The sequence below is a fragment of the Equus caballus genome, chromosome 10 (assembly GCF_041296265.1).
Source record: "Equus caballus isolate H_3958 breed thoroughbred chromosome 10, TB-T2T, whole genome shotgun sequence".
NCBI classification, from domain to species: Eukaryota; Metazoa; Chordata; class Mammalia; order Perissodactyla; family Equidae; genus Equus; species Equus caballus.
Window position 1 is genome coordinate 63,730,507 of NC_091693.1, and position 23,621 is coordinate 63,754,127.

General features: G+C 43.0%; 1 protein-coding gene across 4 annotated transcripts; it reads left to right on the plus strand.

The window, feature by feature from the left end:
• The first annotated feature begins 386 nt into the window (after nucleotides 1-386).
• Nucleotides 387-23,092, plus strand: PRDM1 (PR/SET domain 1). Of its 4 annotated transcripts, XM_005596848.4 has the most exons (9): nucleotides 892-1,096; nucleotides 2,398-2,404; nucleotides 2,490-2,556; nucleotides 2,664-2,917; nucleotides 9,375-9,494; nucleotides 12,855-13,107; nucleotides 18,047-19,155; nucleotides 19,590-19,718; nucleotides 20,103-23,092. In XM_005596848.4, the coding sequence occupies exons 1-9, from the start codon at nucleotides 1,035-1,037 to the stop codon at nucleotides 20,673-20,675; spliced, it is 2,574 nt and encodes an 857-aa protein (XP_005596905.1). In that variant the 5' UTR covers nucleotides 892-1,034; the 3' UTR covers nucleotides 20,676-23,092. The 4 variants fall into 4 exon arrangements, with proteins under 4 accessions (XP_001501874.2, XP_005596905.1, XP_005596906.1 ...); XM_001501824.6 differs by lacking the exons at nucleotides 2,398-2,404; nucleotides 2,490-2,556 and having other exon boundaries at nucleotides 387-1,096; nucleotides 2,669-2,917; XM_005596849.4 differs by lacking the exons at nucleotides 892-1,096; nucleotides 2,398-2,404; nucleotides 2,490-2,556 and adding an exon at nucleotides 2,157-2,391 and having other exon boundaries at nucleotides 2,669-2,917.
• The last annotated feature ends 529 nt before the right edge of the window (nucleotides 23,093-23,621 follow it).

Below are 23,621 nucleotides of genomic sequence, written 5' to 3' on the forward strand. Positions count from 1 at the left end.
GACATTGTATGCCATCATCACAGGATGTCCTTCCTTCAACAGAGGACTGACGGGGGCTAGAGGAAAAGCCGGACAGGGCTCCGAACGAGCCCCACTAATTGCTGCCTCCGTCTGCCTTCCACTTGTTAGTGACCAGTTCAACATTCCCTTTAACTGAGACCGGTAATGCTCCACACTCCGCGTGCACGCTCCTCGGAAGTCTGGCTTCGGGTCTTGGGGTGGAGAGAAAAGGCAAAGAAATTGTAATCTGTAGGATTATAACTTTTTCCTAATTCCCTGTTTACTAAATAGTTGAAAGAGGGAAGTTAGTTCTGCCAAATTCGAACGGACGTTAGTTAGCAGGAGAAAAGGAAGCTTACAACTTTTTTTGTGCGAAAACTTATTTCATGGGCAACAGCTTGAGGACCAGACAGCTACATTTTATTACATTAGACGCAAAAATAATCTCACTTGCTCTTTTCAAGTAAGTTTTGTGTATTCGGTAAACTGTGGATTGGAAGCGAGGAACTAGAACATTTTTAGGTCATTTTCAGGCTTCCCTTGATTTAAGGAACGTGCGCCCCCTTAGAAAGCCTCAGGAGGAAGGAGGGCTGTCTGGAGTATTTAGAATACAATACAGCCCGAGTCAACGTTGAGGTTAAGCGCCTTCAAAGGGAAGTAGGAAGATTCCAAGTAAATGTTGAAATTCACATGCGGAGAGAGGAAGCTCTGGCGGCGCGCAATCCGGGGGAAAGCCCTGGGCTGAGCCAGGTGCGGCCACGCCCCCTCTTCAGGCGCTGGTGGGAGTGAATCAGAGGGATGGGAAATCAGCAGGGAGGGGAAAGGAGCCGCCGGTCTGGTTAACACAGACTGAAAGTGCTGCCGTGACACTCGGCCCTCCAGTGTTGCGCAGAGGCAGAGCAGCGCGCAGCACCTGTCTGCCGCCGACAGCCGGGACGCGGGCGCCCGGGCGGCCGTAGAAAAGGAGGCACCGCCGAGGTGCGCGTCAGTCCTCACCCGCGGGGGGACGCGGAGGAAATGCGGACTGTGTAGCGATGAGCGACACTCATCTCAGATGTTGGATATTGGCTTGGAAAAACGTGTGGGTACGATCTTGGTAAGGAACTTGATCTTGTTTTTAATTCTGAAATTGATCTGAAAACTTTTTTTTTTTTTTTTTTGCTGCTAGCGTAGTCTCAGTAGAAACCAGAAATGCTTCTGCTTTAGGGCACTTAGAACTGTCAAACATTTATAAGACTTTTTTCCTTATGAATCATTAACCCTTTCAGTTCTAGGCATCATTGTCAATTCGTTGAAATTTCGGTAGTGGCTCCTGCCCACCCCCCCGTCATACAAAGTAACTACGCCGGCTTGGCTTCATTTTTAAATTTTGTTTTATTTTAACATTTATTTGGCATCATGACTCTGTATGTTGGAACTAAATACAAATAAGCTTGTTTACATTGTAACTGAGGAAGGACAACTTGGCATCTGACTTTTTTTAAAAAAAGAGCATGATGTTTAGGGAAAAAAAATAGAAGAATGTAAAAGCTACCTTGAAGGACTTCACAGAGTGTGATGTTTATTCTTAAGAGGAGACGTTCTTACATGGGGATGATACCCATGTTCCTACTTTTTATCAAACATATCTATATGGGAAAACATTTCAGAAGTTGTTCACCTTTTTTTCCTTTGGAAAGCACTTTTCCTGCGTGTGAGGGGGAATTTGCCGGAAAATCCTTATCAATTTTCAAGTGGAAGCTCCTGGTAGTCTTCTGTATTTGTTACAACTTTAGTTACAGTAAACTGTAACACATCAGTGACTTCTGGGAATATGTCCACTTTCAGATTTAAATGGAAAGTGCTATTTGTAGCTGAGGGCTCCTAAAAGGAATTCTCTCCAGGGAATTCTATTGAACCATTTTGTGTTTTGTTTTTGCTTTTTCCATTTGTCGTCAGATGCCCACAAGTCAAAGAATCCTCGGGGAGCTTTCCCCCTTCACCCATTCTTCCTCCTCTTTTCCTGTGGTCCAAACGCTTTCTGAGAGGCTGCAGCTCAGTGATGCTGGCAGGATGCAGCCCTTTTCAGTGTTCCACGCAAGAGGATAAAAGAGAGCGGCAGCAGGGGGGGTGGGGGCACGAGTTGTTTTGAAAGTTGTTTTGCGTTGGGAGCTGGTGGGAAAGTTCAGTCTTCCCCATTTGGAAAAGGCAGGCTGGGTTCCGCTCCTGCACCACACGCGCTTTCCATTTTTAGCTTCATTCAGAGGCAGACAGAGCTCCTTCCTCTTCCTCTCCTTGTTTGTGACACTTTTCTGAGGCAGCTTTTCCATAGCGCTGAGGGTCTGGCGGCCATGACCCCAGGCGATCTGGGACATAGGACTGAGCGCCCACAACATTTTTCTGCTGTGAGAGGTAAAGCCAGGGAGTGTTGAGGTGGTTCTGTTCATTTTTTTTTTTTCTTTCTTCCCCAGTGAATTTGCTACACTTTTTTTTTTTTTTTAATCTAAGAGGAGCATTTTAAGACCTTGCTTCTTCAAGGCAATCTTCTTTATACGGCTTTTGGCTCTTACTCAACTGTACCCAGCGCTCTGCATCTGCTTTTAAAGTCTCCAGACTACTGTGTTAGTCATAACCTCTCCGAGGGAGCCACAGGACAATGGGGATTAAAGGCCTGCCTCTTCTCTTCCAGGCTGCCCCGAAGTGTAGTTTCAGTGCTGTGAGGTTTCAAGAGTTGGCAGAGGGGACCGAGGGGACCATGAAAATGGACATGGAGGACGCAGATATGACTCTGTGGACAGAGGCTGAGTTTGAAGAGAAGTGTACATACATTGTGAATGACCACCCCTGGGATTCTGGCGCTGACGGAGGGACTTCGGTCCAGGCAGAGGCATCCTTACCAAGGAATCTGCTTTTCAAACATTCTGCAAACAGCAAAGAGGTAAGCCTCTGGTTTATTGCTGTAGAAGATTGGCACCTGCCCCCAAATCTCCCTTCTTGCCCTTGAGGCCTCGTATATCTGTGGCAATCTGTAAGTATCAGTAAATAATTGATCACTTAATTCACCTCTTTCATTGCTTTCTCTTTCCCTAAGTTGGTCCCCTTGCACTTCCTCCAGCTCTCTGCTGTTCCATACTAATTAGTAAACAGTTCAGTCTTTTGGCAAGTTGACACGTCTTGGAAAAGCTGAACTACAGCACGGGGTGGGGAAAATTGTCAGTGAGCTTCCAGAAAGCTACTGGCCACTCTGGACTCACTGGCCCTCGTCCCGCCATTGTACAATAGCTTGTGAAAGAGAAAACTTTTTCTTAGAAAAAAAGTTTTTCCTGTTTCTTTTGTCTCCTTTTGGTCATTAGATGGCTTTATTCTTTTTAATGAGCCAGCTTTATTAGCTGGGTTTCTAAAAATATTCTCCTAACCTTGACGTGTTTATGAACTGAAGTGATGGTGTAAATCAAGAAGAGGCTCATGTAAAAGTGTCCTCTGAACGGGTGAGCTCAGAGCCAACCACCGTTTGTCTGTGGCTGCTCCTTTCCCCTGGCCAGGCTGGCAGGCCGATTCCTTATTGGCCTCTGAAGTGGGTGCACTCTTTGTTGTTTCAAAGGGGCTGAAACCCCGAACTTGGAATGAGCAAAGGATTTGTGTTTACCCTTTTATATAATGATGAGAGCGAGGCGTGATGTTTAGCTGTGAAATAACTTGCAGAACCACCTCTTGTTTTGAGAATTCAGCTACTGTAGGGGCTCTTAACTTGTCTACTACTGGGCTCAGTTGAAGGAATCGACCCCTCTCCATTACCACAGGTCACTGTCAGCTCCATTACTGCCTTCAGAAAGTAGTGGAAAGGGGATCATTTGCTGTCAGGATTCATAGTTTGATACTAGGACGATTCATTCCAGCTGTATCAGACCGCTTTCCTCCTTCCCCAAGAAACAGCATTTGAAGGAGTCGGGCAGCCTGTTTGGGAAATACCGTGTCTCTTTCCTGTTTGTGTGTCTGAGTTCAGTGTTTTTAGTTGGGGGGCAGACTTCAGCTGTCTGAAATTAAATAGAGCAACTCTGCTTTGAGCTTCATTAAAGCTCAACCTTTTTTTTTTCCTGCTGGGAGAGTGGAGGCAGATTTTATAAAAAGCAAAATTTAAGTGTGTTTGTACATGAACGTTACCAAAAATTGAACCCCAGAGGTCAACCTTAATTATACCTCTTTCTGAAAGTAACACTCTTCTCAGTAGAAAGTCTCTTAATATGTGGCCCATGGAATCAATGTAGGATTTGTTTGGGTATTTAAAGTTTGGCTGTGGCTTTAAAAGTTGTAGTGTGTTTTTTAGCATATCGCATTTGACCAGATACTGGTTTGTTCGTAGGATTCATTTGTGCTGTGTTGCCCTGTCCGGCTCATTGGGACTGAAATAAAGACCTCCATTCTGTGGGTCATCTTTGCCTTTTAATTCTATAATGTTCTTATCCTCGGTTCAGCTCTTAGCTTAAGTTTTTCAATTTCCATCATTCTACTTAAAATCATAATTAAGGGAAGTAATGCCATTGGATCACTTGGTCCAGGGTTCAGAAAGATAGTCACTTACTCAAAGTGTACAGTGAGAGCCAGAGGCCAGACTTGGAGCAAAATTCTTCTGACTTCCCCAGCCACTGCTTCTTGATTATGCTACACTGGCCCCTCTTGGTGTCACTGTGGTTTTATTTATCGTCTTAACATGTTTCAGACTGATCCTTTATTAAGCTTGGTTTTTTTTTTCTGTGCACACGTAACTCCCTATTTCAGTGTATTCAGCACCCAAAAAGCCACACAGTGCCTATATTCCCAAAGACGGTCCTTCAGAACGAACCTAGTAAGAAATCAGGGTTCTCTTAGCCTATTTTCCCATACTTTGTTTAACTGAAACACTTGAATAAAATAGTACATCTTCAGTCCCTAATCATGAAAACAACCAGAAAGCCAACTTAAATGTCATGCTGTCTTAAGCTTACTCTGGAATTTGTACCTGTGTTTTTTTGTTTCTCCTTTCTGCCTTTTTGGACTTTGGGAAAGGACAGCTCCCTTAAGGTGGTGAAAGAGGATTGTGGAATTGAGCCATCGAGATAGCTGCAAACCAGTTCTAGAACAGACACCTTCAGGATTGATGAAATGTTTACTGTATCATTATTCACTTAGCCCTTTCAGTCCCACGAGCTATGGAAATAGGAAAAAAACCTTCGTACGTGTAGTCTTTATCTGACTGATTTATCTTGCCCTTCTTTAAACGTGTTCATTTAAGTAGCAGAAGAGGTTACATTATGTACTGTTGTGCTGACAGACTTGGGGATTTTTTTTTAACAAGACCATTTTTCATTATGAATTTGTGCTATGTGTCAGCACCTTTTTTTTTTTTTTTTGGTTTAAAAACAAAACATACAGACCATATTTCTGATCTTGACCCTCATTTTTAGATTTGGTGTAGAATCGTTCTGTACTTTTAATGAGGTGGTTCTTACTTCCTATTTCCAGAACTCAAACCAAATATAGACATACTATTCAAAACGTTTAAAACTTTCTTAACTGATAGGTTATTCTTCTAGGGGGATTTTCCCCTTGTCCTCCTGAAATAATCTTCTATGAATACTTGAATACAGAAAGATCAAGTTAAACGCTTATATTTTAGAAGCAGTAGCCCGTACTGAGGTTGCTTGCATTCACGAGGCGCTGTGGTTCTGTGAGTCTGACCTCCTGAAGTCGTGTGGTGAGAAACATCAGGCCCACAGGCGACTCACTCAGTGTCCATTTTGATTGAAGTCCATTATTAACTCAAGCCATCTGTAAAAAGTATCTCCCCGTAACATACAATTCCCTCTTCTTCATACTGCCTTTTATTTGGGAGACAAACTACTGATGTGTTACCTTGTTTCCTTTAATATAAAGATAATTAAGGAGGAAACCTTCCAAAAACATCTCGATTCACTCCACCCCTTTTTAAAAAATGGGGTGAATTACAGGCTGAAGTCTTAGTCCACCACAGAGTTGTAGTTATCTCAATGCAAATATCCTTATATTCAAAATAGAATTTTAATGGAATGAGTCATTTTTATGAGGGGGGAGACTCCGGGAGGGGGGAGAGATAGCTAGTAATTAAAATGGTCTTAAGGTAATTTGGGGTGGGGATGTTCCTACCACATTTAGACCTGAGTGATGTTTCTGCTTAAAACCCACTGCTCTGTGTGTGTGTGTGTACGTGTGTGTGTGTGTGTGTGTGTGTGTGTATAGTAGTCCCTCAAGGAGGAATTTGCTTTAAAAAAAAAAAACATATTCTCCCTGCTTCTGACTTTCATTCAGCATCCCCACTCAACCTATTCTAAGTTGTGAAATCTTCATTTTGTAAAATGGAAAACAAGCCCTGTTTTTGGTCTGGAAGCCACAGACGTCAGGGTGTGTTCTGTCACTGAAGCCATGATGGAAACAAACCTGCCCAGGTGGCGGAGGGGTCAGCTCCACACAGAATGAGCACCGTGTAGGAGCTGGGGACAAGGGAGTGTTGAGGCCCCCATCTTCTAGCTGATAGGTTTAGGGAAGGGACACAGCATCCTGTCCCCAGCAGTCATTCTTTAGGACCCTGGTCAGTTCCAGTGAAGTTTCCTTTCTGAGCGAGGTGAACACGTTCTTAATTCGTCTTTTTAGCACTGCAAAATTCAAGGCACACTCCAGGCCCCTCTGTATCATGTGCTTGCTCCGAGGTAGAATGTTGCTGGCTAAGATTCACGTCTGGGTCTTTCCAGGCCCAGAGGGAGAGCTATGACTTGGTCTTCCGCTTCCCATTACAAACAACCCCAGTTCCTACGCCCCTCCACGGTTACCTGGTCTTAAAGTTGCACCTCTTATGTCCTCTTTGAATAATGTCTCAGACGTGGATGTGAGATGAAGTTGTTTATTGTGTATTGGAGTACAGGCTGGGAATGGGTATAGATGATGAATAAGCTACACAATTCCTTCCAACCTCAAAATTGTATGATTTCGTGTCTCTGTTTATCCATATGTGTGAATTTGTATGTACCTTATGGCTCTGTGTAATAGGAACTTAAAATATTAGGGTTCTGTCCCCTTGTAAAGATAATCTAATATCGAGGCTCTTTTATTTGTTTGGGGCTTGAGGATATTCATAGACCCCTCTTCCACCACAGACCCTCTTTTTAATTGTTCTCCCGTCTTGCCTGCTGAATTGCATTTGTAGGGTGATGAATGGCAAGAGCTATTTCTAGCACTGCCTCGTAGCTTCCCCTGTGATGGGCCCATAGCAGTGCTCAGATAGGTGTTGGGTGGCTTATGTTTTCCACAAATTCATTTGTAGGAACAAGATTCTAGTTGACTTCTTTTTGAGCATGAGGAAATGTTAATGTGCTTCCTTAGTGTAAGATTGATAACTGAAGACCAAGAGGCTCGTAGGTTAAAGAATGGCTATTCGGAAGAAAACCCTGAGCTCAATGTAATGCTACCTGTTGGTAATCAAGCTCTGACTCCCGAGAGGCTGTCTGCAAGAGACTGTAATTTAAAACAAAGTTGATGAACCAGTTGAGTACCTTTCTTAAAATTACTGCTTTAAAGTGGATATGTTGAAAATATCAACTGCTAATTATTGGCTCACCAACAAATGACATTATTTGTTTTTCTTGTTTGTCATTTTAATATTATGGAATAATCAGTCAAATATGAATGCCAAGTGATTTGCGTGTCATAGAAGTCAATTCCATGAATTTTTCCAATTAATTAGGTTCAATAATGTATCATAAGCAATGAGCCTCTGAATTGCTAAGTCTGCTTCAGCTCTAATATCTGCTTTTATCTCAAAACTATTCTGAGGTACTCCTGTGCCCACTAGTTGTACTGCCAACAAATACCAATAACGACAAACTGTTATCGAAAGGGCAGATAAATGTAAATGAATGCAGAGGAGGAGGATGAAATGAACATCTGCTTTTTTCAGCTCTCTGCCAGAAATTCATAAAGGACCAAAAATAACACTCTAGCTCACCAACCTTGTTTCAACTTGTGTTAGGTATAGGAAATTTGCTTTTTTTCTGTCTTTCCAGTCGGGTTATGCTCCATTGGCTTGTATATTGCATACTAAATTGTTAGAAAAAAAATCATTGGTTGATAAGAAATGTACATGAGAAAGACTGGTCTGACACAGCCATGTAGGTGTGCTCAGTCTGTATCCGTTTTAAACAGGGGTTTAAATTCTTGATTTCATGGGTATCAGTGTGTATCATAACCAGAATTTTGGATTCCACTGTGGACATTTATTGATTGGAATATTTGGGCCTACTGTTTCAGGTACACAATTACATAGGAGCCACCAGGGATAATAAAAACTGGAAATAAATATTATCTTTTACCTCCCCTCTTGGTCCATTTCAGTAAGGTATTCAGTACGTAATTCATAGGCTGTTTTGGATGAGAAGAATATAAAAGTGGAAAAGCGAGTGAATAAAAGCCAAAACAAAACTAACTGCAAAATGTTGTAAAGGGCTCCTTCCAGAGGAGTTCTTCTGAATAGTGATGAATTGCTTCCTGATTCGTGGTTGGTAATTTTTTTTTACTCCGTTAAAGAAATTTACGATCAAGGAGGAACCAGCATAGTTAACATGTTTCTTTAGTAAGGCCCTACAAAGTCAAAATGTGTGATACATCCAGTCTGAGAAGGTCATTTCCTTAGATCTTAGAACCCACAGCTCTCCTCAGTATAAATTTCATTTCAGAGGAAGACTTTTGACCACTGTTGAGTAGAAGATGCTAGAGAGGAACAAAGTTACTTGGAAGACCTTTATTTGTTAAAGAGAATGTACAAGCTATGAAAAAAAAAAAGCCTCATCTGGAATGAAAAAAATATGATAATGTGTTTGGTTTCTGGTTCCTTAGGCCTTTGTGGAACAACCAAAGAGCGTTATTTTGGTTTCTGAGGTTAAAACTATTTTATTCCCCTCAAGTACACTGTGTTTATGGTTTGAGGGAGAAGGAGAAATAGGAAACTAAGAGCGGACTGAAAAGGTCAGATCTTGACGGTCCTATTCTGCAGTATCTGACTGTTACTCTAAAACAGAATAGTTACCCTCTCTGTTCTTCTAGCATAGAAAGTAATAATAGAAATAAAGGACCCTCAGTCACTGGAGAATAATCCTCTAGACTATTTTAATGCTTGGTTGAGTATTTGCTTATGATCTGGAACTTTAAAAGGTGGTCTTCCCTAAGGTGAAGCTCTTTGTTAATTATGTAGGCACCGTTAATGCCTGCTCTCCCTATCGTAATTTCATCATTGTTGGTTGAATTGCCACTTGACGATTCCATTTGTTGAAATAAAAAGATTGGTTAATATCTTACAGCTAAAGTAATTGTTTTGTATGTTTTACCCCCTTTAGGTTATTGGAGTGGTGAGTAAAGAATACATACCAAAGGGAACCCGTTTTGGACCTCTAATAGGTGAAATCTACAACAATGATACAGTTCCCAAGAACGCCAACAGGAAATATTTTTGGCGGGTAAGTAGGGAAAAATGTCCCAGACTCATTATGTATTACGGAAAAAAGTGGAGCTAGAATTGCTGGGTCACTTCCTTTTTCAACCTGTCCTGGGGCTCACCACAAGTATTCAGGGTCCCCATGGGCATAGGGAATTCTAAGCATGATGAAACTGGTTAAATGTCTGGTCCTGGAAACAGAGCCTATAGGTAGGTGGTTAGGGCTAGAGATATGGACTATATGTGAATCTTAATTTTTGCAATTCATTAGAGCTTTGTGATGAAAGGAAACAGTTTGCTGCTTGCTTCAAGGGAAGGCTCATTTGCATTTCTCTGCAAGGAAGTAGTAATGAGTCACCAAGCCTTAGATGTCGCCCCTTCTTGATTTCTTGCTGAGTTAACTCTAATTGAATGGAAGAGTAATCATAAATAAATTCTCTTGAAAATATAAGTGCCATTAAGGAAGGATGGGTGGAAGATGGCACTAGGGGAATGGAAATGGACCACAGGACTAGTCCTGTTGAAATGCATCTGCACCATAAAACTATTGGATTTGACAGTATGTAGGTCACTCCCATAGCAGAAGGACAATGCTTACGATCATCCAAGATGATAAGCTTTCCTATAACATCCAGCCAAAAAGTCTGGCCAATACAATTTCGCTTGGAATATCAGGGTTAGAACGGTGGACTAATTAGACAGAATCCTTGAGTAAAAAGATCCTGAATTAGGAGTGAGCAGAGAAAAAACCAGACTGCTTTCCATCTTCCCATAGCTCTCTCTAGGATATTCAGTTTCCTCAATTGAAAAATAGAGATATGCTTACTACATTTAAAAGTAATTTTTTTGTATATACTTGCCTAAAATGTACACGACTACTAGGGAACCATTATTTGAATTCTTTTAAGAAACAGCTGCATGTTAACAACAAAAATTGGATTATACTTACTTTGGTCAATATTTACCTAGAACGTTTATGTCTTTTGGACAACTATCTTTATAAAAGACTTCTGTTTGGGGATCATTCAGAAGCTATTCCTAAGAAACAAGATTTTTTATAATCCAGGAAGTTTGTGTTTTTAGAAATTTATTTTACTGTTTACCGAGCAAAAGAGAGGACTCAGAATTGTTCGCTAAGAATGGTGTGCTCACAATTTTTTATTTAATGACTATTCATGCTTAAAATATATTTACTACGTGACTTATAATGGGCAAAATGTAAATGAGGGCATTTTTGCCTTTATTGCCAATAAAGCCTTCTCAGAAATGAGCCATGGAGGTGTGTAGCTCTTGGCATTAAAGGTGTGAATGAAGACACTCCAGGGTAAGTCTCATTAATGCATGATCATTTTGAAAAAAGGCAAGAATACTCGAGACCCTCCTATCTCTGTCCCAGTGCCCTGGTACCTTAAAGATTGACTGTAAGTAAGTGAAATGCTTTCCTTGGGAGGATTTATTTGAATCAGTCTTTCACATGCAAAGGATACTGTAGGAGATAACTTCCCACATGTTGTTAAAAGCATCCTGATCTGGCTGGCAGGAATATGAACATCTGTTGTGAGGAAAGAAAAAGTTTCATGCAAATTACACAGTCAAAGAAGAGAAGGGATGTTCAAGTTGAGAAACCAGTGACATTTCTTGTAACTGTACTATGAGTCAGCACGTTTTTAATCTTCCTGATAATATATGGAAATGCAGTGAGGTGACAGGGAGCAGTGTTTATTTGACGTATGCCTTATTTTATTTTCTGGTGGGTGTGTGCGTGTGTGACTTCATGGCATCAACATTTCTGTTTTTAAACGAGTATACAGTAAATTGTAGTCCGAGGAAGGCTGACTGGAATCAGCATACCCGTAGCTTTAGAAAGCAGTTTCCGCCCAGCGAAGAGTGCAAGAGAGATGGAACCCCGTGTTCCTGGAAGTTTGCACATCAGAGTAAACAAACTTGATAGCAGAATTCACCCAGCCTTGTTCCATTTTCTCTTAACAAAACACACCGCAAAAGCTCTCACAAGCTGCTTTGATGAAGCCACATGTATTTCCCCCTTCACAATTTACAGGAAGTTACTCTTAAAAGAAAGTGATTCTGGTGTTTACTGCGCGTGTTAAAGGGACAGAGTTCCTTTTCGTTTCTGATAACGTTGGAGTGAAAGACAGCAACGATTTATAGACTGACATAGTCAGTATGTGACTAAGGATAAAGCAGTAACCTGCTGTCTGTCGGGTTAGAGCAAACTTTCTGCTACGAACAGTGCCCAACTACTTGGAGACCACAAGTTGCAGATAACCAGGTATTGATTATATGGAAATATCTTAAGTCTGAAGAAAAAGTGGTAGGTCTTAAAAAGAGGGAGAAAGAGAAACTTTCTGTGGAAGGGGAAGGAGTTTATAAAGTAGTTTCAGTAGGAATGTGTATTTTCATTTTTCCTCTTCTTACCTCGCCTTTTTACCCAGTGGCCTGAGTGCATCTGTTAATCAGAAGGAGTATTACCATAGGGCAAACTTTGATTTCTTGATTTTGCGTTGCCTTTTCTTTTCTTGCGACGTTTCTTCCTATTTTTCCAAAAACTCATGCCTGTGGCTCTGAGTGACATTTTAGCCAACCTCCTCACAGATAAGAGGGTTCTCTCTCCCCTTCTTTGACTTGAAAGAAAAGCACAAGGCCCAACCTGTTTATCAAGAGGAAAAGTGACTTCTCAGTAGACTGTCAAACTCTGGCTTCTGGCCCGGTATTCACTTTGTTATGGCAGGTGAAGTTCACCTTTGCCCCACCCAGTGTTTCCACAAAAAGGCCAGGTTCCAAGTATTCATATGAGCAAGTGTTACTTGTGGACTTGGAGGCTTGGGGGTGGAGGATGTTTGCATAGTTGAAGCCTTGGGCGGGGGTGTCAGAAACGGCAAGTACAGGGGCCATAGAAAAGTGGAGACTCGGTGGTTTGACGTACTCAGTCGGCTTGGTCTTCTACCCAGTGACTCAAAGCATTCAAAGTCAGCATAATCAGAACTGAAGTTGGTAGCGTCGCCCATTTGCCATTCTTTGCTCTGGCAAAAGTAGTACTCTGCGGTAGTTTAACCCGTCTGAAGCAGCTCCTTAAATGAAATCTTGTGTTTCATTCTTCTGTTGTTTTCCCCCACACGTGAAAAGACCATAAAACTGAAATGGAAAAGGTAACTGACAAAATGTGCCTTACCTGTTTCCGCCCTCATTTCTGCTGATTCAAGACTACTCTGGCTAAACCGATTTGGTTCTTTTTCTAGCTAGGCAACAGGGGACCAGAAATCACACAGGGTACTTGCCGTGTTTATTCTTCGAGGTGCCGTGGAAGCTTTCCATTGCTTTGGGTCTGGCTTTCTTTTACACGTGTGTCTTCTCTTTGGGACAGATCTATTCCAGAGGGGAGCTTCACCACTTCATCGACGGCTTTAAGGAGGAGAAGAGCAACTGGATGCGCTATGTGAATCCGGCGCACTCTGCCCGGGAGCAAAACCTGGCTGCGTGTCAGAACGGAATGAACATCTACTTCTACACCATTAAGCCTATTCCTGCCAACCAGGAGCTTCTTGTGTGGTATTGCCGGGACTTTGCGGAAAGGCTTCACTACCCTTATCCCGGAGAGCTGACAATGATGAATCTCAGTAAGTGGATTACAGAACAAAAAAATAAAAAATGCCAGCAATGTCAGTTCTGCCCCTATGAGCTAATAACATGTTGTTTAATTATATGGCTTCATCTGTTTAGGCCAAGTAGGTGGCTTAAACTAGGGACTAGGAAGAGGAAAAAAATTTTTTAGTCCCTATTCCCTATTAGGAAACTTGATCATTTAAAAAATCTTAAGAGCTACTCTGAGTATTTAATTCAGAAAGTTAAAGGAAGGAAATAAACGTCCAATTCTAATCTTTTCAAAAGGGGGCAGGGAGGGGTATAATGGAGATTGGTCCTGACACGCCAAGTATGCAAGCACTGCCGCGTGTACCACAGACTGCCTGGTTTGTGGTAATTTGCTGGTGCTTAAAATGTGCATTGAAATAATGTAGACATGCACATTTGGTTATCAAGTTATAGTCTGATGTGGAACATGTGAGATTGTTTCTAGAAAAACTCACAGCTATAATTTTTTCAAATATTATTCTAAATGGGTAACTCTAAAGATTTTCTATCTTAGCTTCCTTCCTTATGGTAAAAACCTAATCATCTGATCTCCTGATCAGTATTACAATAGCCGCCTATCAGTTTATCTTCACAAATTCTCAGTTTCTTAGGTTTATAACCTTTTACTTTTTTATTTGGTTAAAGTTGCTATCATGACCTCATTGCAAAGGGCTACTTTATTTTAGTCATTCTCGAGTGATCTCCATGAATGACTTAAGAATTACCAGAAAATTCCAACCTGTTGTAACTATGGTTGTGTGTTCTCAGACTACTAAGTTTTAAAGCAATTTTAAACCTTAGCTCCTTTTGGTTTAAAAGTTTCAGCACTGAAATGCTGAAGTTTTTTGTAACTGTTTTGATATCATTTCAAACTTGAGAAGTTGCAAGAATAGTGCAAAGAATTCCTACATAGTCTTTACCCAGATTCATCCATCGTTGACATGTGGTCCCATTGGCTTTATCTGAAGGCTAAATTGTTTTAGGTCACAGATCACCTTTCAGACATTTGGAATGAATGTTAATATTAACATAAATTAGAATTTTGATTTAAACTTTAGGACAGGTTAACAAACCAGTTCCTTATCCTCGTTGGGTATAAGCCAACCCTATGGCTACTTGGCGCTCGTCCCACACTACCTAGGTCTCCCTGTGACCTCGAGACTGTGTTTGTAGTTCTCTGAAAAGCTGGGGCTATTTATGAAAGCTTAAGGAGCTCCCCCATAGAATCACCTTTTAAATTTGTGTTCAAGCTCCTTAGACACACACACACACAGTGCACCCTTGAGCGTCAGGAAGAAGTCTTAGAATATTTGGAGACAAACTGTCTTCCAACATGAGCACGCTGGGTATGATCAGGCCCTGGCCAAACGTGGTGGTTCCTTTCCCTCATCTCTTCAGTGCTCCCGAGAGTCTAGGTCATTCATATCCCTAGTTCCAGGCATCCCAGAAGCCCTTCAGCTGTTTCACCATCTGGATGTGCCAGGCCCGGTGCTGAGGGCCTGGTGGTGAAAGACAACTTATCTTCCAACGGGGCATCCCGCAGGAAGATGTGCTGCTCCCTCCTGACTTTCTCAGCACTGCAACTCACTTCCTCTGGAGGGTCTCCTCACGTTCCTTCAGCTTAATCATTCACAGCTTCAGAGAAAGTCTTTGATTTTTTTTTTTTTTTTTTTGTAAGCAGTAGCTCCACTTGAGGTGACCCATCTCAGTGACTTTGCACCAACCACGGAGCTTTTTGTATACTCCCTCCCTCTCTGCCAATCAGAGAAAGATTTTAAAGGCCTTGCCTTTTCCTCCAACAAAAGGCTTTGCACAATATTTTAAGATTTGAGTGCTTGTGCTTTGTGTTCAGAAGCCACTTTCATGTCTACTGTTCAGTGACACCTTTGTTCCCTCAAATAGCCCTTTTTGTTTATGCAGAATTTTTTCTAAATGGTGGTTTAACGTTTTTTGGGACTTTCATTGTCTGGTTTTCCTAGTAAAGAATGAGAGTTAACAATAACCAGTCACATTTAAGCCAACACTCCTGCTGCCGATTGTGAAACCAGTTGTCTTAGGTGTGGTAACTGATGATTGAGACTCCGATCAGGAAAATTTCCACTATTTCATCAGGCCTAATAGGTAGATTGTGTCTTCCAGTGAGTTGTGTTAGGTTTCTGCGCTTCAAGCACAACCGAGTTCTGTGCCAGAGTCTCCGTGGGCACTTCTAATGGCCATGATGGTTCAGTCGGTAGAGTTTGAGGACAGATTCAGAGCAAACTGAGGCCAAGGAAAATAACTAGCCAGAAATCACAAATTGGCATTTTTTTAAACAAAAGAAAAGGAGTAAGATCTATTAAGTTTGACTGCTACCCCACCAAGTTTTTTGGTATTTTTTTTTTCCTATCTATCTAACTAGCCCATCTAGAAAACAGTTGACCAAATTATAGACTTCTAAATGTTAATCTGCTTTCTCAGTTTCAGTTGAAAACAGACTTTGTTTTGCCTACTGCAGAACTTCTAGGTTCTTTCTTGTAGTCTTGGGGGTTCTTATTATAGATCGAAAATGTGAGTCGGCATAATTAAGCCATTCAGAGCCTTCAGAAGCAGTTCACTCTTGAAATGACTCCGTCCGCCTACAGCCATTTAAGATTTAAGAACAAAAACAGATCTTGATTTTCTTTTTCATGTTAACTCAAGCTGCTGCTGAGTGGGAGAGTCAGAAATGACACCAGCTCCGCTGATTAGTCAGCTGCTGAAGGAGGATTTTTTAAAATGTGCCTTCATATAGACTCCATGATTTCCACCTCAGAACATCTTAGTGGGGCTAGCGTTTCCCCCAGATAGTGTCTTGGAAGAAGATATAAATTTATTTTTAGGAAGGCGTGAGAGAGAGCAAACATGTATTGTGGGTTTCCTATATATCGGGCACTGTGCTAAATAAATACTTTGCATAGAAAATTGTAAATTCCGGCTTTCTTGCTTCTTGGCCTAATCGTTAGCTTTGTTTCAGTTCAATAATCGAATTATCGAGGTGCTTAGTAGGGACACTTGACTAAAGAGAGGGGGGACAGTGCTGTGGATGGACTTAAACTTTTTCCTTATGGCTTTCATTTGTTGAATTTTAGAACTAAGGGAGTATTGAAGCCACAGGAAAAGTTATGAGACTTCAATGTAATTTGCCACATAAAAATGGCAGAAAGTTATGACGGTGAAGTTTCTGTATTTTCATTTTATTAGGGAGATGTCTTTTTTTTTTTTTTTTTTTTTTAACGTGGGCCTCTGTGGATGTCTCCAAATCATTCTTTTTCACCTCCATAAAATTCCTTCCTCTGGCTGTGAGATGCCTTGCCTATCATTTTCCAACTCAGTTTCTCTCTCTTTACCATTTCAGCTTTAAAAAACAAAAGTGACAATTTGAACTTCCTGCCTGCTGGGCCTCACTGAAAGACTGATATTGGCCTGATAAGGGGGTATTTATTTTGGTTTAGTGGCTTCAGAAATCCCTCTCCCTCAACAAGCTTTCCATCACTGCCCCCATCGGCATCTTCCCTGATAGCATCCGGGCCCTGTTTATTCTGGGGCTGCTGGCTCACCCAGGAGTAACTGATAACAGCAAGCAGGAGATAACATTCTCTGCGGGGCTCTCAAACTGGAATCGAATCTCTCAAGCCTGTCAGCCTAGAGAATAGATTTGAAGAGTTCAGAATCTGGAGTTCCACAGGGTTCATTTCTAGACCTATCAGATATCAAGCCTGGAGTTCTTTCTCAGTTTAATCAAACAGGGACTTTTTTTTTCTTAAGACGACAGATGGTACTTTTACAGAGGCTTCAGCATGGTCTCCCAAACCTGTCCTCTTCTAATGCTGTGGCCAAGACCTCTCCTGCCTCTCAGGGCATCCGTACACACAGATGGGGATGCATTCAACCTGCTCCTCCTCCTCGGGCAGGCTTGCAGTACCTGCCCTCCAATAACCACGGCTCCGTCCAAGCAGGCTGTATTTTGCTTTTGATTGCCAGGGCAGGCTGAGCCGGGATTTTTGGGCTTTCCCTGCTCTGACGGGTGTTTTCCTGAAGGCATCGTTTGGTCTGGGTGTTTGCAGAGGCAGGGCTGGCAATGGCCTGGAGAGCCTGGAACTCTCCTCCTCTTTGCTGCTGTTCCTAAATAGTATACTTACCAAGTAATAATATGCCATCTTTTGGAATAAATGCTTTCATCTTCGCTGCCTGTTTTCTTTGGTGCTCTAAGTAATTGAACTGGCTTGGGAAGGGCCTGTTGTGGTTTGGCACGGATGACTGTGTCACGCCTTATGATTCCAGGGGACAGCATTGCTGGGAGCCTGGTTAGAACAGACAAAGCCTTGATGAAATTCTCATGTTGTCAGCAAATCAGGGGGAAGGGGTAGCATCCACGTTGCTAATCTATTTGGCACAGGCAGTTTGAATAGGCTTTTATCAAATTCGTATTAAACAAGAATCAAGGCGAAAATTGATGACTGCTTGTTACTTGAAATGAGTCTTAATCTTTCACATCTAGCTCGCAGAGTGCTAATTTCCTTTAGGTAAACTGTGAACATCAGAATGACTTTTATGAACCTATGACACCCCCCACCCCACTATTTTTCCACCTCCTTTTAATGGAAGTGCTCCTGTTGTGGCTTGAACAGCACTTTTCTATCATAAGGTTTTTACCAGCGGAAACGAAAGAGTCCAAATAGGGCTATTTGTTCGATCGACGCTGTCATTGTCCCCGTTTCACTGAGAAGCAAATGGAGCTGCGTTTTGGACTGAGTGGCCCCGAGCCCTCTAGAATGAGGGGCTGGTGAGAAGCCAGGTGTCTCTTGCTTGTGGCCAGCTGGGGCCTAAGTTTTGCCCGGAGTGAGCAAGATAGGCAATTTCACTTCAGTTCTCTCCGCCCCTCTGAGTAACCACCCTTCTTTCTTTCAGCACAAACACAGAGCCATCCTAAGCAGCAGAGCACTGAGAAGAATGAACTTTGCCCAAAGAGTGTCCCAAAGAGAGAGTACAGCGTGAAAGAGATCCTCAAACTGGACTCCAACCCTTCCAAAGGAAAGGACTTCTACCGTTCGAACATTTCACCCTTCACTTCAGAAAAGGACACGGACGACTTCAGGAAAAACGGGAGCCCCGAGGTGCCCTTCTACCCACGGGTGGTCTACCCGATCCGGGCCCCTCTGCCTGAAGACTTTTTGAAAGCTTCCCTGGCCTATGGGATGGAGAGGCCAACTTACATCACTCACTCACCCATTCCGTCCTCCACAACACCGAGTCCGTCAGCGAGAAGTAGCCCCGACCAGAGCCTCAAAAGCTCCAGCCCCCACAGCAGCCCAGGGACCACGGTGTCGCCCCTGGCTCCTGGCTTCCAGGAGCCCCGGGACTCTTACAGCTACTTGAACGCTCCCTATGGCACCGAAGGTCTGGGCTCTTACCCTGGCTACGCGCCTCCTCCCCACCTCTCATCAGCCTTCATCCCCTCCTACAATGCTCCCTACCCCAAGTTCCTCTTACCCCCCTATGGCATGAATTGCAATGGCCTGAGCACCGTGGGCAACATCAACAGCATCAACAACTTTGGCCTCTTCCCAAGGCTGTACCCTGTCTACAGTAACTTCCTCGGGGGAGGCAGCCTGCCTCACCCCATGCTCAACCCAGCCTCGCTCCCGAGCTCGCTGCCCTCTGAAGGAGCCCGGAGGTTGCTTCAGCCCGAGCATCCCCGAGAGGTGCTTGTCCCGGCGCCCCACAGTGCCTTCTCCCTCACTGGGGCCGCCGCCAGCATGAAGGACAAGGCGTGCAGCCCCACCAGTGGGTCCCCGACTGCGGGCACAGCTGCCACGTCGGAGCACGTGGTGCAGCCCAAAGCTACCTCAGTGGCGATGGCAGCCCCCAGCAGTGATGAAGCCATGAATCTCATTAAAAACAAGAGAAACATGACTGGCTACAAGACACTTCCCTACCCCCTGAAGAAGCAGAATGGCAAGATTAAGTATGAATGCAACGTCTGTGCCAAGACTTTCGGCCAGCTCTCGAATCTGAAGGTAGGCCTCGAAATAGAGCAGTCCAATTGTCTGCCAGGCCCTGTACCAGTGAGTGTAGATACATGTGGTATTTAGCTTCCTTTCCACAGGTTATAAATTGCATTTTCAACGGCATGAGACCCAGGCTGGGACTAGTCAGTGTGGCTTTTACTTTCCTTTTGCCACTTCTGGCTATGTGGCTTGGGACAAGTTAGTTGTTTTCCCCTGAGTTTCTTCTGGATAAAAAAATCATGGGGCTAGAAAATCAGTTGAAAGTCCCTGCTAGCCAGTGACTTTTGTTCCTTCAGCTCAAACTAAACAAAGTGTTCTGTTTAAGACTTTGTCTGGATGCTTTTCTTAAGATGTTTGCATCATAAGTGCCTGAGTCCTTGAACAGAAATGGTCGGGCTCCCAGCCGACTGAGAGCAGAGCTAACGTGTGTGGCTTCCTTCCAGGTCCACCTCAGAGTGCACAGCGGAGAACGGCCGTTCAAATGTCAGACTTGCAACAAGGGCTTTACTCAGCTCGCCCACCTACAGAAACACTACCTGGTACACACGGGAGAAAAGCCGCATGAGTGCCAGGTGGGCCGTGTTTTCTGGGTAGAACCCTTGACCTTTGTAGAAAATGTCTGAGGAGTTGCTCTCCCGTGTCATGTAGCTCATAGCTGAAACCAGAGCAAGGATCCTGCCCTCCCACAGGCTGACAGCCCTGTCCCTGCTCATGAACTGAGATAATGACACAGCCATCTTCCAGTGGGTGGAAAATGGTAGGGGAAATAAACAGCACCTCGTGCTCTGTGTGCCCACGTCGCCTTGTTTGCTTAAGGCCACACCATAGGTGCCACAGGGAGGCGTCTCGTGTCCCTCGTTGCTGGGCGTTGGTTGGCAAGCTTGCCCCTCCCATTGGCATCTCTTAATCTTCTGGTCTTCCCATCTCCCTCCTTTGCCCCGTTTCCCCATATGTAGGTTTGCCACAAGCGATTCAGCAGCACCAGCAATCTCAAGACCCACCTGCGGCTTCACTCGGGAGAGAAACCTTACCAGTGCAAGGTGTGCCCTGCCAAGTTCACCCAGTTTGTGCACCTGAAACTCCACAAGCGCCTCCACACCCGGGAGCGACCCCACAAGTGTGCCCATTGCCACAAGAGCTACATCCATCTCTGCAGCCTCAAGGTGCACCTAAAGGGGAACTGCCCTGTGGCCCCGGCCGCGGGGCTGCCTTTGGAAGACCTGACCCGGATCAACGAAGAGATCGAAAAGTTTGACCTCAGTGATAATGCCGACCGGCTCGAGGACATGGAGGACAACATCGATGTGACCTCTGTGGTGGAGAAAGAGATTCTGGCTGTGGTCAGAAAAGAGAAAGAAGAAACTGGCCTGAAAGTATCTTTGCAAAGAAACATGGGGAATGGCCTCCTCTCGGGGTGTGGCCTTTATGAGTCATCAGACCCGTCCCTCATGAAGTTGCCTCACAGCAACCCACTACCTCTGGGACCTGTAAAGGTCAAACAAGAAACAGTCGAACCAATGGATCCTTAAGATTTTCGGAAAACAAAAAGTGTTTTGTTTTGTTTCTTAACTTATGACTTGGCAAGTCAGGGTGCCTATGGCAAATGCTTGTACATAATTCCGGTTCTGCACAGCTCTCCTGATGGCAGACGGTGTCCCCTCACCTCTCTGGAATTAAAGAAGGAACTCCAAAGTTACTGAAATCTCAGGGCAAAAATGAGGCAAAGACAATATATATACATATTATATATACTTATTTACATCCCCATCTATATATTTGAACCTGTGTATTTTGAATATTTGTGTGGATATTTTGCATAGCCTTCCCATTGCTAAGACTATTGCCTAGCCATAATTATTTTTTCAATGATAATCCTTCATAATTTATTATACTATCTATCATTCAAAAAGCAATAATTAAAAAAGTTTACAATGACTGGAACAATTCCTTGTAATTTGAGTATAAATGTTATATTTTTGTCTTGTGGCCATTCTTTGTAGATAATTTCTGCACATCTGTGTGAGTACCTAAGAGTTAGTGAACAAATACATTACTTCAGTCCACCTCCCTCTCTGATAATGCTTTGAAAACGAGGTGTTGGTATGGCCAGAGTTAGACAGTTGATGTATTAATTCGTAGGACTGTAATATATGAACAGCATTGTATAATTTGGGGGTATGTGTGAATTACCCAATAATAACTTTAGTAGAAGAAACAAGAAAGGGACTCTTGTATGTTTCTGTAGATAGTTGAGATTTTTTTTTTTCCCAGCCACAGATTTACCAGAAAGGTGACAAGAAGGCTTTGCCAACCTGTCTTCCTCTCCAAAAAGCAGGGCCACCCCCCTCCCAAAGTCATGTGACCATCCAGGGCGGTCATGGACTTTTGCATCCCAATGTATTATCTGAAAATGTGAAGAAGACAAAATGCCATGTTGAAAATCACTGAGAAATGTTCCCAAAGCACAGGTGTCATTGTATGTGTGAGGTTCGGGAGCTTGAATCTGGGTGTTGTTTTTGTTGTTGGTTTCTTGTTGTTGTGTCAAAGTTGCACAAACATGGTGCTTTACCAGGAAGGATTGAGGTAGATAGGCCCAGGCCACACTTTAAAAACAAAAAAAAACGAAAAACGGGTATTCTCGTTGTCTTAGGGTCAAAGCGGGTAACGAACATTCCTATCCCCAACACATCAATTGTATTTTTTTCTGTAAAACTCAAATTTTCCTCAGTATTTGTGTTTTTGCATTTTATGGTTAATTTAATTGAAGACGAGAGGGCATTGCAAAGGTGTTCAACAACAATTACCTCATTAAGTGTGTCCAGTAGTGCAGGAAATGATGTCTTACCTAATGATTTGCTACTAGAGGAAAGTAAGTGTGCTCCAGAAAGACAGAATGGGTCCCATTCTATCTTTTACTCTGCTAAGCCCAAAGATGACCTGTCAGCATTCAAGGTGTAGCAAAGAATGATGTATATTTATAAATCTATTTATACCACTATACCGTGTATATATATAATATATTTATAACCACTTAAATTGTGAGCCAAACCATGTAAAAGAACCTACTTTTTCTAAGGAAAAAAAAATCGAACCCTTTCTGAGACTTTGCTTAACGCTCAATGACCTCACAATCACATTGGGGAGCTTGGGCACCCCCTTGCTGGTGTAAGAGACCCCAAAACCTTGTTGCAAAAGTGGGGACCGCGTAACAACCAGGGAGAAAGAGATCCGTTGCTTTTTCCTATTAAAGACGATCTAAGATGGCTTTATTTTTGTCTTGCCACATTATGATTATGTGTCCCACCCAACTCACAGGAATAAAAATCCCAGTATTACTCCCTTAACCACTGTAGCTTTTCTCTCTCCCTCTCCCTCCTGCGCACGTCACTGACCAATCACTAATCAGCGTGGTTCATAGAGTCAGCATTTTGTTCTTGGCGACTCAGGTCAACCTGCAGAAAAGAACAAACAAATTTAGGATAACCCAGGGAAACCTAAGAGCCTTACCAATCTGTAAGTTGCAAAACTGACAATTTTTTACGTATCGGTGTTTGACAAACGCAGTCCTTAATTGTAGGTGAACCAAAGCAACACACACTGACACGGACACCAAATACTTTCTATTCTCAGCCACTCGTTTGTTCTCTTTTCTCCCTTGCGGGCTTTCTTACGTGTGGGAATTCCTACCAAGACCTGCACAGTGGCTCGAAACCTGCCTCTCTTTATCCTCTGACTTTCCCTCATAGGCCTCTTACATGTGAACTTTGAGCCCACAATTAACAGTGGTTTTGTTTTTTTTTCTTCTACTCAAAGTTAAAACTGACCAAAGTTACTGGCTTTTTACTTTGCTAGAACAACAAACTATCTTATGTTTACATACTGGTTTACATTGTTATTTATGTGCAAATTGTCAAAATGTAAATTAAATATAAATGTTCATGCTTTACCAATGCTTGTCTAGTGTCTTGAGTGAAGGGCCAGTGAGCGACATCTTAACCACACCGAGAGGGTGGCCCCAGAACCAATTTTGAAGGTGACACAATTTGCCTCTTTCCCACCTCGCCCACCCCCCAGTGATGACTCCTTCATCTCCCACCTCCATCGGGGACTACACTTGGGAGTGGTCTAAAGAGTTGATCTGTTGTCTCTGTCATAACAGCATAAGATTTTTCTTTAATCATGAAGTGTTCTCTAAGGAAATATTCCAAGATGGGGAAGATTTGTTTACTTTTGTTGGACTTTTGTTTGTTTTACTTAGTTGGGCCTGGGGTGGCGGGAAGGTTAGGAAGACTTGAATCAATTCCAGAAATGCCTTCCTATGGGGCACTGTGTGCCAGTGTGTGTGTGTGTGTGTGTGTGTGTGTGTGTAGACTGAGTCTGCTCAGGGGTGAGGGGCCTTGGGGAAGCCCTGGGAAGCTGAGGCGAGGAAGACTGCCCATTAGTGACAGCGTTTTCGCTTCAATAGCAAGCGCTGA